The sequence below is a fragment of the Myotis nattereri genome (genome assembly GCF_964212035.1).
Source record: "Myotis nattereri genome assembly, chromosome: 5".
In the NCBI taxonomy this organism is placed as follows: domain Eukaryota; kingdom Metazoa; phylum Chordata; class Mammalia; order Chiroptera; family Vespertilionidae; genus Myotis; species Myotis nattereri.
Window position 1 is genome coordinate 44,555,715 of NC_138080.1, and position 12,568 is coordinate 44,568,282.

The 12,568-nt window shown below is 42.4% G+C and overlaps 1 protein-coding gene across 1 annotated transcript in view; it reads left to right on the forward strand.

Annotated features, from left to right (window-relative positions):
- The first annotated feature begins 5,048 nt into the window (after nucleotides 1-5,048).
- The window catches only part of GUCY1B1 (guanylate cyclase 1 soluble subunit beta 1), a 42,149-nt gene continuing 34,629 nt past the window's right edge, over nucleotides 5,049-12,568 (forward strand). Inside the window, exons 1-2 of the mRNA XM_081093459.1 lie at nucleotides 5,049-5,191; nucleotides 5,843-5,916. Coding sequence (XP_080949585.1) covers nucleotides 5,189-5,191; nucleotides 5,843-5,916 — 77 coding nt within the window. The 5' untranslated portion in view covers nucleotides 5,049-5,188. The remainder of the gene's footprint in view (nucleotides 5,192-5,842; nucleotides 5,917-12,568) is intronic.

The following is a 12,568-nucleotide window of genomic DNA, read 5'->3' on the forward strand; positions in this document are numbered from 1 at the left end:
AGATCTCAGAATTTGATTCAGAAAAGATACTCAGCCCATAGTATTAGTATCCTATTGTTACCATAACAAATTACCAGAAACAGAGGCTTAAAAGAACACAAATTTATTACCTTCTACTTCTGGAGGTCAGAAGTCCTAAAATCCAGGTCGGCAGGGCTGCATTCCTTCTGGAGGCTCTAGGTAAGAATCCTTTTTCTTGCCCTTTTCAGCATCTACAGGCCTTCTGCATTCCTTGGCTCATGATGCCTTCCTTATACCACTCCCACCTTTGCTTCTAATATGACACTTTCTCTGACTTTGACACTCCTGCCTCTCTCTTATAATCTCCTTCCTGATTACCAGAAAATCCAGGATGCTCAGCCCATATCTTTGGCTTAATCACATGTACAAAATCCCTTTTGCCAAGTAGGGTAACATATTCACAGGTTCTGGGGATTAGGCCATGGACACCTTGGGTTGGGGAGAAGACTTATTCTGTCTACTAAAGCATACCTCATGCTACATATGTGAGAAGATCCACATCACAGCTCAGGATTTTCTAACTCAATTCACTCTACTGTACCATTTTTTTTTTTTTCATGTGAGAAAACTCTTGGTTAGACTGGAAAAAAACACAGATTTCCATGCCAGACCCACAATGTAGGTCTGAGTAGCGTTGGGAATTATGGCCAATTATTTGTGGTGTTTTTTATTGGTTTCTTGCCAGGGATGAAAATGAAAGCAACAGAGTACAAAGAAGAAAGAAATAAGAGCAGTTCAGTCAAATGAATGTGTATTACTTTGTTAAGTAGAACAGAAAAACATAACCCAGGGTGGTTTCATTTTCATTCATTTAGGATAATACTAGTAGAATGGAACAAATCAAGGGATGCTTCATTCTGCTAACTTTGGCTCCAACCTGTGGGTCTGGACTGATAATAAAGGAAGGAATTGGGAAACCATGGCTTATATTCTCTGCATTGTCAGTATGGGGGTTAAGCATTATCTTAACTCAAACTCAGCACCTATGAAATGGACTATTTACCTTATTATAGACACATTTCTTAAATGGATTATCAAGTTCACATTTGCTGAGCAGTTACCATGTGTCAAGCACTGTAATATATCATTGATGTATATCATCATATTTCATCTTCATGATTGCCTTATTTTCAGAGGTTTAGATGAGCTCAGTAACTTGTCCACTGTAGGACCAAAGACCAGAAGTCTTATGAATCGCATTTTCTCCTATCCCTCATGGTATTTTCTCACATGAAGAATATTAAAAATTTATATAATTCAGACAGAGTCATATAATAAATTTAGTAAAAGCAACGTGCATTAAATTGTACTCTCTATAAAGTACATACATATATGTTAACTCATTTGATCCTTACCAAAATCCTACAGAAGCTATAAAAGTTACTATTTGTAATGTACCCATTTTACAGGAGGTATAAAATTACTATTTATATTTGTTTTACAGATTAGGAAAGTGAAATTTAGGGAAATCATGTGTTCCCCCGACCCCCAATTTACATAGTTATCAAGTTGTAGATAACTTTTCTTTTGACTTTTGCATACTCTATTTGGCACTAAACACTAACTGTCAGACACATAAAGAGAAATAATTATATTTAAGGAAAGAGTTATGGGTTTGGGATCTAAGATCTGCAATAGGGTCAATGAGTCAAAGGATGGCCCTTCGAAATGTGTGAGGAATCCCTCACTCTGGGCCTCAGGTCCTCACATCCACGATGAGCAAAACACTATCTCCCTCATAACCAATGAGATCATGAAAAGGGGACAAAGTGTGTGAAAGTACTAGGTTAGTTGCAAATGTTATTTAGAAATAAGGCATTAAAAAACCTCACTAAATAGCATTAGAATTATTCCAATGGAGTGAATATTGTTTTACCCTCTAATCTTTTCAATAGGGTATGGATGATTCTCAAGTGAAGCACCATTAAAGGATCACTGAATCTGGTTAAACCAGTTTAGGTTTTTTTTGTTTCTGTATGTCAGTTTGATGCTCTTTGTCATGTGGGAGAACTATCATATAGAGACAACGGAAATCATAGTTAAAGGTCCATCAAAATGCATTCTAAATTAGATCTTATTAAATATTTAATACTTAAACCGCCCAACTAATTTATTTTAATGTTTTTATTGATTTCAGAGAGAGAAAGGTTGAGGGAGAGAGAAATAGAAGCATCAATGATAAGAGAGAACTATCGATGGCCTGCCTTCTGCACACCCCCCACTGGGGATCGAACCTGAGTATGTACCCTGACCAGAAAGAAACATGACCTCCTGGTTCATGGGTCGATGCTGAACCACTGAACCACACCAGCCAGGCTACTAATTTCTTTTTATTAGCTGAAAATGTGAGTCATTTCAGTGGACATTTCTGAAAGCCATGTATGCCTTTTGATTATTTATTTAATTTTTATGCATTGGGCTGATTTTCAAATAGTTAAGGTTGACACTATGGCTGGCTAAGCCATTCCGTAGGCTCCTCCTTTTCCTCCCTGATTCTCTTCAGCTTGGGTCATACAGGGAAAAGGGCGATTTATTGTTTCTGAAAATATGGCATAACCTACTTGTGACCTGATTTCTATGCTCCATTGTCAGCCGCAGGGACCATGGACAGGGCGTTTACAGAGGCACAGGGGCCTGTTTTGGGTTCTTCCGTGGCTGGTGGCCGACCTCTCTCCCTGATCGGCAGACCCTTTGCAGTATCTTGTGGGCCAAACAAAAATTGGCAAAGTTTTAGTGAACAGACCTTCCTTGAGATTCTGAGTGAATATAAGACAGTTAGAAAAAACACACACAGTATAACATCTTTACAAATGCATGTAGGTGTTGGACAAAAGGACAATACGCTCAAAGAGTTACAGGTCAAAAAGAACAGTGACGGTGGAAGTTAGAACTTCAGAGATAGGAAAAAAGTTGGCAGGGTGCTCATGCTTCATTTTCGCTCTCATCTTTCTCAAAGTGAACTTTCTTCATTTTCATCACTAGAGAGCAATTTTCTTCCCTGTTTTTACCTATCAAGAGTCTAAAGTTCAGGACACCACAGCTCATTCTACTGCTGTTCAAAGGAAGACAGGTCGAGAAATGAGAAAAAGTCTTTTTAACAAGTAAAAAAAATTATTACCTGTGAATAGAAAACAATCAAAAGATACAGAAGGTCATAATGCAAAAAGTAAAAGCCTTGGTCCCTTCAGTCACTGTTTTTTATTTTTATTTTATATCTTTTTACTTTATTCAGAGAGAAGAATGGAGAGGAAGAGAAAGATAGAAACATTAATGATGCAAGAGAATCATTGATTAGCTGCCTCCTGCACGCCCCCTACTGGGGATCGAGCCTGCAACCTGGGCATGTGCCCTTGACCAGAATCAAACCCAGGCTGATGGTCTATCCACTGAGTCAAACCAACTAGGGCAGCCACTGGTTTTAATTACAAACAACAGAGATAAAAAAATTTCCTATGCATTTTTATAGCAATGTGTATGTATATGTGTTATTGTTATCCAAATGACGCCTTATTCTGTATAAACATTAAAAAATTGAGGGTTGCCCTGACTGGTGTGACTCATTTGGTTGAAGTGTCTCTTATACACTGAAAGGTAACGGGCTCACTTCCCTGACAGGGCACATACCTAGGCTGTAGGTATGAGAGGCAACCAATCAACGTTTCTCACGTCAGTTTCTCTTTCTATCATTTTGTATCTAGTGTTTTCATGGCTCTATAGAGCAAGGGGCTATTTTAATAACTAAAATTAACAGCTGATATTCATAATGGTTTAATATTTTGATATTTGTACAAAGTAAAGTGTTCCATGGTATGAAAGATTCTAATTTATTTTATATTTTCACCATTGTCGTTGTAAATTTATAATTTACTATTCAACATTAGTACTTTTATAATTTGTCATTGTTTTATTTGTTTCCTATGTAATTATTTCTGAACCTATTATGCCTCAAGATAGGTCCCTGGGTATGGATGCTAGTAGTTTTATAGGTTTGACCTTTTCTCTCACCATGTTGAAACTGTTCTCACAGCTAACTATTCATGTCATAGAATATCATCTTGGCTTCTCAGGTCCCCTTGACCCTTGTGATCTGGAAGCAACACTTGCCTTCCCTTCCTCACTTTTCACCTCTCCCTCATCAATCGTGTCCATGTGCCCCAAGCACAGAGTTTTAATCATCAGTTCCTTCTTATCCCTGTGGTGAGGCTCAGGGCATTAACTAATCCAAATGCCTCCTAGATTACAGACTGGGGAAAGATTAATTAAAAGCCTACTCACTGTGTACTGGGCCTTTTACAGTTCATCATTAGCTCTGAGAAACAACAACAGAGACCAAATTCTGGACAGTCAAAATCTTCGGATCATGGTTCCTGGCCATGATATGGGATCAGGCATCCCACCAGGAGCAAGCACAGATCATTACTGGATGTGTAGAGAAGTTTAGTAATGGGCAGAGTTTCTTTTGACACCACACACACTAAGCTACATTGCTGAAAATTTTAGCTAACTCACTCAACTAGTCCCATTGACTGAAAGCAAAATGTGTGAAGCTCAGTATTATTAGCTTTCAGTTTACCATAAACTGTTGCAGGACCAAGCCACAAAGGAAATATTTATCTGCAAGATGACATTAAACAAGAAGGATGCTGACCACGAGGGCTTATTCCTTTTAAGGCTTGTGCATTGCAAGATAAACACACACACACACACACACACACACACACCCTCTACTCAGTTTTTGCTACCTCTGCGGGTAGATCTTTGGATAAGAATATATTTGGGGGGACTACAATAGTTGCATTCTTCCTGCCCCCAAAATTCATGCAAGGAACAAAACTGGAGCTTCTCCATCGTCATTGTTGTGGCCTCGAATGAAAGCCTTGTCACTAGGGCGGGGGCGGGAAGACCTGGAGCGCAGCAGTAGTGACAGCATCTGAATTCCCTCCTCTGCCGTCGATTGGTTGAAAACTAGGAGGCAGCGGCCAGCCCCCTGCGGCTCGACTCGCTATTGGCCGGGAAGAGGTGGCAATCAAGGCGGACCGAGACCACTGCGCTCATTCCAGTCCTATGCTGCCGCTGGGGTCCTGTTGCGCTGCCGCCTCCGTCGCCTGGGTCCCTTCGGTCGTGCCTCTCCGCGGGGGCATCCTCCCCCAGCCCGGGCGCAGACACCATGGTGAGTGCTCTCAGCCGGCTCAGGCCGCACCCACAAGCCGCAGCTGGACCGGGCCTGGAAGCCCAAGGGAACCGACCGCGCCACCGGAGCTTGGCGCTGGGGCCCGGGGAGCGCACCGCTTGTCGCGGGAGCAGCCTCGCAGTTTGCCCGCGTCCGGAGCAGAGGAGATGGGAACGCCGGGGGAGGGGGAGGGAGGAAGGAGATCGCGGCGGGGGGCCATGGGTGCCTTTGCTTCCAAAGGGGTCCGCCGTGCTTTCCCGAGCCCGGGAAGGGGCCGTGCAGCCGAGACGCGGGGCTTGCCCGGCTCAGGCGGGCCCTGCGGGTGAGCGAGGCTGAGAGCAGTGGTGTGGGGGGTGCAGGGCTCGTCCCCTCTGCCATGCTTCCCCGCTGCCCAGCCTGCCTCCTGGCCGTGACAGGTGAGCGGGGTAAGGAGGTGGCACGGCTGTGGGGGTGGGCGGTGATGGAGAGGATCTGCCCCCTATTGGTGGCTTGGGTGGCGACCCAGAGGTACCCCTCTTTAGCGGCGAGCACCCCGAATAGGTTGGACCCAAAGTTAAAGCAGCCGAGAGGCAGTCAAGGCAGAGCCTGGCCCTCCAGCCTCTTCCATCGGCAGCCGGTCCCTGACGCGCGGGCTTCCCTCTGTCCCCACAGTACGGGTTCGTGAACCACGCGCTGGAGCTGCTGGTGATCCGCAATTACGGCCCGGAGGTGTGGGAGGACATCAAGTAAGTGACCGGCTCCTGGAGCTCGGGCCCGGCCCCGGCGCCGCGCGTGGAGGGGCCCCGGGCGGCCCCGGGAGCTGCTCCCCGCTCCTCGATTCATTCTCCGCCGCCTGCGCCCGTCGCGGACGCGCATCGCGGAGATGCCTCCGCCCGCCGCTCGCGGCCGCAGCTGCGCTCCCACGCTCCGGGGCCGGGACCCTGGGAGGAGGGGCCGCCGGGGCGGGGAGAGGCTGGGAGGGGAGAGCCAGGGAAGGAGGGAGAGGCCTCCGGGTCGGCACGGCCTCCGGACCCGCCCGAGCGTGGGAACGCGCTGCCCGCGCCGGGCGCTCCCAGGCTCTGCAGGCCCCGCGGCTCCCACGCGGAGAAGGGCCCCAGGGACCACACGGGCCTCCGCCACGTTCCCGTTCCCAGAGGCCTTAGGCACAAACGGGAGACCCGGCTCCTTGCACAGGTACACACCTCGCAGACATAAGCAGAGTGACGCCTTTTCACGATGCTAAAACGTGAGACTATTTCCTGAGCAACTGTGAATAGCACCTGCATTTATTCATTTTGAAATAAAGTGGAACTGGAATGTATGCCCTTTTATTTTCCCCAAATTAACCCCCCCCCCCCCCACACACACACACACACCCTTTCTGCTTCGACTATGGTGGAGGCCGTCAGTGGTGGGAGGGCATCCTAGTTTCAGGCTGGAACTAGGAGCCCAGGACCCCTGATGGGACGGAAAGACCACAGGCGCCTGAGAGTTTACTGGTAAACCTGTTGAAACGATGGATCGTCTGTCTCTGTGGCCATAATGAGCATTTCGATTTAACAGAGGCCGTTCCCTTTGTTCTAGTGAAATATGCACTTAACTTACTGCATAGATGACCCCACCAACTAGCTACAACAAAACCGTGTCTGTGGATTTTCATATTGGAACAGCAGTCTAATCTGTCCCATTAAATGGAGGCGGAGGGCGTGGTTACCTGGTGGGCAAAGGAGAACACATTGCTATTCTGTACTCGTGTTTTCTGTCCTCCCTGATTTTAGTATATCAAGTAGGTGATGCTTTCATGCTATTCCCCCCCCCCCCAAATACGTTATAGTTATTAGCATTAGGCTTATTATACAGTTACACGATAGGGATTTTTTTTTAAATAAATAGTTTCCATGGAAATGACCAGGGTTAAATATGAAATACTAAAATGCAACTTTTCCTTCTCTTGGGCCTGTATCAATGAGCATCGTTCCACTATCCATAAGCCGTATTTATGTTACCCAGAGAGCACGCCTACATAATATAAACGAAGTGGAGGTTTGGCAATTATGCAGTTAAATCAAATGAGAATGTTGACACTAAAGCTTACTTTGAGATTTGAATTTTCTGTGAATCTTATTAATGCTTTCAGAATTTTTATTTTGCTTAGTGGACAGGTATACGGGAGATATCAGGAGCAGAATTTTAAACAATGTTAACAAGTATAGGATTATTTTTAAGCCACTTTGTAAATTTATGAAAATGATGTTTTCTCATGTGTAAGTTACAAATCCCCATTTTTTCTGGTGGATATGCTATGACAATGAATATATTTAGGATTTTGAGAGCACAATAAAATATGGCAATATGGTTAAACAGTTGTTATGCATTTTAACCAGATTTAGAATGTACCCTACCCATTATCAATTTAGATTACTGTTAAATACAGAGATGGAAAATTTTATGTCATAGAGAAATATATCAAAATTTTTTAAAAAATTAAATTATCAAGTTATTTGCTTGTATTGGCTATGTTTTCCCCAGAGAAAGTAAAAATATCTAAAAATATACAAATTACACTGATGTGAAAACTTAATTCTGCCAAATCACTAAGAATATTGTTACATTCTACTTTGGAAAACTATTAGTTTTAAATCAAACATCAATATTTTAATGCCCTAATGTATCTCTAAATTGCTTTAAACAGTGTTCTTAATCTATTCAAATGTTGACAATTTAAATTATTCAAATACCTTTTTATGATAAAATGAAACAAATCATATGGGTGTTTCTTTTTTCTAAATATCATTTTTATCGATTTCAGAGAGGAAGGGAGAAGGAGTGAGATAGAAACATCAATGATGAGAATCATCGGCTGCATCCTGCACGCCCCCTACTGGGGATCACTGGGTCAGGTGCCCTAATGGGGAATCTAACTGTGACCTACTAATTCATAGGTTGATGTTCAACCACTAAGCCACACCAGGCTCTCTCTCTCTCTTTTTTTTTTTTTTTAAATAAAATTATCTCAAGGATTATATGCTCTTGAAAGGGAAATACTATTAGTTAAACTAGCCTTTACAATCCAGGTGTTCATTTTGATTCTTTTTTTCCCAAACATACTTTTTGGTGGAGCCCATCTTGTCTTGGGTATAGTTTAGTATCTGAACCAGAGAACATAGTTCAGGGCACTGAAGCAGGTCATTGGTTTCCAACCCAGGTAGTCCCATTGAGGCATTATTACTCAGAGCTCCGGGAAGAACATTGGCCTATCCAAACAGATTCTCACTGCCTGGGGGCAGGGGAGCAGTTGGAGGAATTTAATCTTAAAATGCTCCCTGGGACATTCTGATTCCCTTCTCCAGACCTCACCCTCAGCTCTAAGGAGGATCACTGTAGTCAGTGGTGCAAGATGTTTTCAGTTTCAACTTCTTAGGAAAAACTGAATTTATGGAAAAAACTTGTTTTGTCTCATTAAGTACCATACTCCTCTATCTTCATTTTTGGTCTCTGAGAAACTGTCTACATTGATGTTTACAAAATTTACATCATACTTTTTTTGATTTAGTAGGAAATGGCCATCCATTCTTCATGAGAAAGGATGCCAAACATTTAATGGCAAATAAAATCCCAAGTAACAGATTCCAGACAGAACGTTCTAAGTGCATAAGAGCCAAAAATTGCTTCATTGTAAACTCAGCATTTACTTACACTCCCAACAATGTAACCATTTCCCAAGAACTTTAAATTCCCCTTTTTAAGAAAAAGATAAATGGTCTAGATGGAGGGTAGATAGAGAAAGGTCTGATAGTAAATATTTTAGGTGCTGGAGGCCAAGAGTCAATATTGAAGATATTATGTAGGTGTCTATATAACTATTAAGATGTAACCATTTAAAAATGTAAAAAATATTCCTTGCTCTTGGACCAGACAGAAACAGGTAGTGGGCTGAATTTGACCAACTGACTATAGTTTGTCCACCTCTGATCTAGACCATAAATACATGTTAAAGAGCAAAAGAGATCTCTGAATCTACTTCAAGTCTTTTGTTGGTTTCCTTTCAGTTTTCAGATAGTCCTTTTTGGAAGTCATGGTTTCCAAGGGAAGAGAAAAACCAATCTTTATTTCAGAAAAAAACGCCCATGAAATCAAGATATACATATTAGAACAGTACCTACATACTTTATTTAATCAGCTATGTTACCCTTTCATTAGTCCTGGCAAAACTAATCATGGGATCAAATTACTGGGTTTGATTTTAGGTTTTTTAACGTCATTGGAACGTAAAGATGGATTCAAATAAGAAAAAAAATCTAAGATGATTAAATGTCTATTAAAAACAAATAAAAGCACCTTTGTAAAAACTATTGTGCCTAGAGTTGAGCAGACTAAGGAACAAATACTGACTTGAAATGCCTAAGTGCTACACTGTGTATTGATCAGCCCTTCTCTGTTTTACTGAAAGATCAGAGATAAACATTGTGATCAAAATTTTGGTATGAGATTTGAAAATGATATAATGACACTGATAGTTGATAAATACTGGAGTAATTTTCTCTAGAATCTGTCAATCATCATCTTTGTATAAAGAATATGTATATATTTAGTATGCTTATATATCTAATTTACCTATAGTAAGGCAGGCATTCATTGATTTTTTCATTGATTGATTCATTCTTTCATTCTCTAGTTAATCTTATTTTTAAAGAGCGTAGTCTGTGTTTTGGACTTGGAGGATGGAAAAGTGAATGATATAATCATGTGGGAGCACTCGCTCCTTGAACCCACACATGCTTCTGAATCCGGCACACAGTGCCAAGTGTCAGAGCAAGTTCCTCCTCGAACCCTGCTCGCTGTACTAACTGGTGGGAACTCAGTTCCTCCTTTATTCTCTGCTCGCTGTGTCGTTGTCAGGTCCACAGGTCCTGATCCTGCCCAACTATGCCAACTGTCAGGTCTGAGCCCCTCTGCCAGGGGCTGGACTTTCTTGGATGCCAGGTGGTAGATGAAGAAGCCATGAGACGTTGTGGATGTAGAGAGAGTCTTTATTGTAGGAGCTAGTGGCCATGTAGCCATTGCTAACGTGGCAGTCGGACATCCCCTCACAATGAACTGGCACATTATTGTATATAAGGAGTAGATACCTACCTCAACTGTATATAAGGAGTAGATAATACCTACTCTGTAATGTTGTAATATGTTGAATAGTGCTAAACACAGATCTTGAAAAATAACATGGATAAATGGTAGCTATTATTTTTCTCTAGAATCGAAGTGTTTCAACTTTTCCCTTCCCCAGCTCACCTGAAAGATATGAAGCTCTCCTTTAAATAGCAGTAGCTCATTGAAGTGTATGTACTACACCAGTCTAAATGTTCCTTCATCACTCTAGGAAAAGTAGCAACTTCATTGTCATTTTGACTCTTTTTTCTTTCCCTCAACTCCTATTTGTTGTTTGAAAACGCAGCATATGTTCTCAGTATTCATTTTATCAAAGTGAATGAATGCAAACAAAATAGTATACTGTGTTTTAATCAGATTTTCATATTCATGAGGCTATCTAAGTAAATCGCTATACCCTTGCACATGTAGGTTTTAATATATTAGTGGTACTTTATATAACAAATGCTGTTCGATATTTCCAAAATTCTTTTCTCTGTCATGTCAGTTGAGTACTACAATGCCCATTTGAGATAGGAAGGGCCTTTCTAGCACAGTCACCCCCACTCCCACCAGCTTAGTTTAAAGTGTGCAATGTGTTGATTGGATACATTTATACATTGTGAAGTGACTGCCACCTTGGCATGAACTACCACCGCCATTGTGCCACATAGGACCGTTTCCTTTTTGGGGTGGGAACATTTAAGATCTACTCTCTTAGCAACATTCAAGCATATGATACAGTATTATTAGCTACTAGAAGCCCGGTGCATGAAATTCGTGCATGGGGCAGGGGGGGGGGGGGCCCTCAGCCCATCCTGTGCCCTCTCACAGTCTGGGAGCCCTGAGGGATGTCCTACTGATGGCTTAGGCCTGCTCCCTATGGGCAGTCAGACATCAGCGCTGCCGCAGAGGTGGGAGAGGCTCCTGCCACCGCCGCTGCGCTCACCAGCCATGAGCCCGGCTTCTGGCTGAGTGGCTGGCACTTCCCCCTGTGGGAGTGCACTGACCACCAGGGGGCAGTTCCTGCATTGAGCATCTACTCCCTGGTGGTCAGTGTGCATCATAGGTACCGGTTGTTCTGCAGTTCTGTCAATTTGCATATTAGCCTTTTATTATATAGGATAATCAGCTTGGTAATCTTATAACTGGTTGTCTGTACCCTTTGAGCAATAGCTGCTAATTTCTCCCACACCCAAGCCTTGGTCACTGTCACTCTACTCTCTGTTTCTCTGAGTTTGTTCTTATTAGCTTCCATATACAAGTGAGCTCAGTGTTTTTTATTTTATTCAATTTTATTTATTAAATTTTTATTAATTTTGGAGAGAGAGGAAGGGAGAGGGATACAGAGATAGAAACATGGATGAGAGAGAAACATCCATCAGCTGACTCCTGTACACCCCCTCCTGGGGATCAAGCCCACAACCTGCCATGTGGGCTTGATCCCCTGGTTTATGGGTGGACGCTCAACCACTGAGTGGCACTGACTAGGCTCAATTTTATTTTATTTTATTTATTATTATTATTTTTTAAAATATATTTTATTGATTTTTTACAGAGAGGAAGGGAGAGAGATAGAGAGTTAGAAACATCAATGAGAGAGAAACATCGATCGGCTGCCTCCTGCACATCTCCTACTGGGGATGTGCCCGCAACCAAGGTACATGCCCTTGACCAGAATCGAACCTGGGACCTTTCACGTCCGCAGGCCGACGCTCTATCCACTGAGCCAAACCGGTTTCAGCTAAATTTTATTTTTTTAATGATGAAGTCAGCTTTATCACTGAAGTCACTACTTCAATCCAGCTCTTTTGGTGCTATTTACTATTCCTTTTAAGTTAGAAATAGGAGCTAATGTAGTATACATACAAAAATGAAACCATATTAATTTTTGTACCCAGAAACTTCCTCAATACAAATAAACAAATTAATGTTGAGATTTTTAAAAATAGATAAACTGGGTAATTGTTAGATCAAGACCTTTTTCCGTAGAAAGATAGGCCAGTTAGCCTGAAAGATGAAAGAAGGCACAGTGCATTAGCTGATAAGTGCATCACCAATACATCACCAACATTTGAAGTTATTCTTTTAGGTAAAAGTAAATATCTGACTGTAAACTCTTCACATACCCATCAGTGAGCACTTGCAGAGGGACTCTCTCAGAACCTGGGCCATGTCAGGTGAGCAGCATGGAGCCCAGGAGGTAAACCTGGTCTTATCTCAGGGTTTTACTTTGATGATCTGAGGCAACCA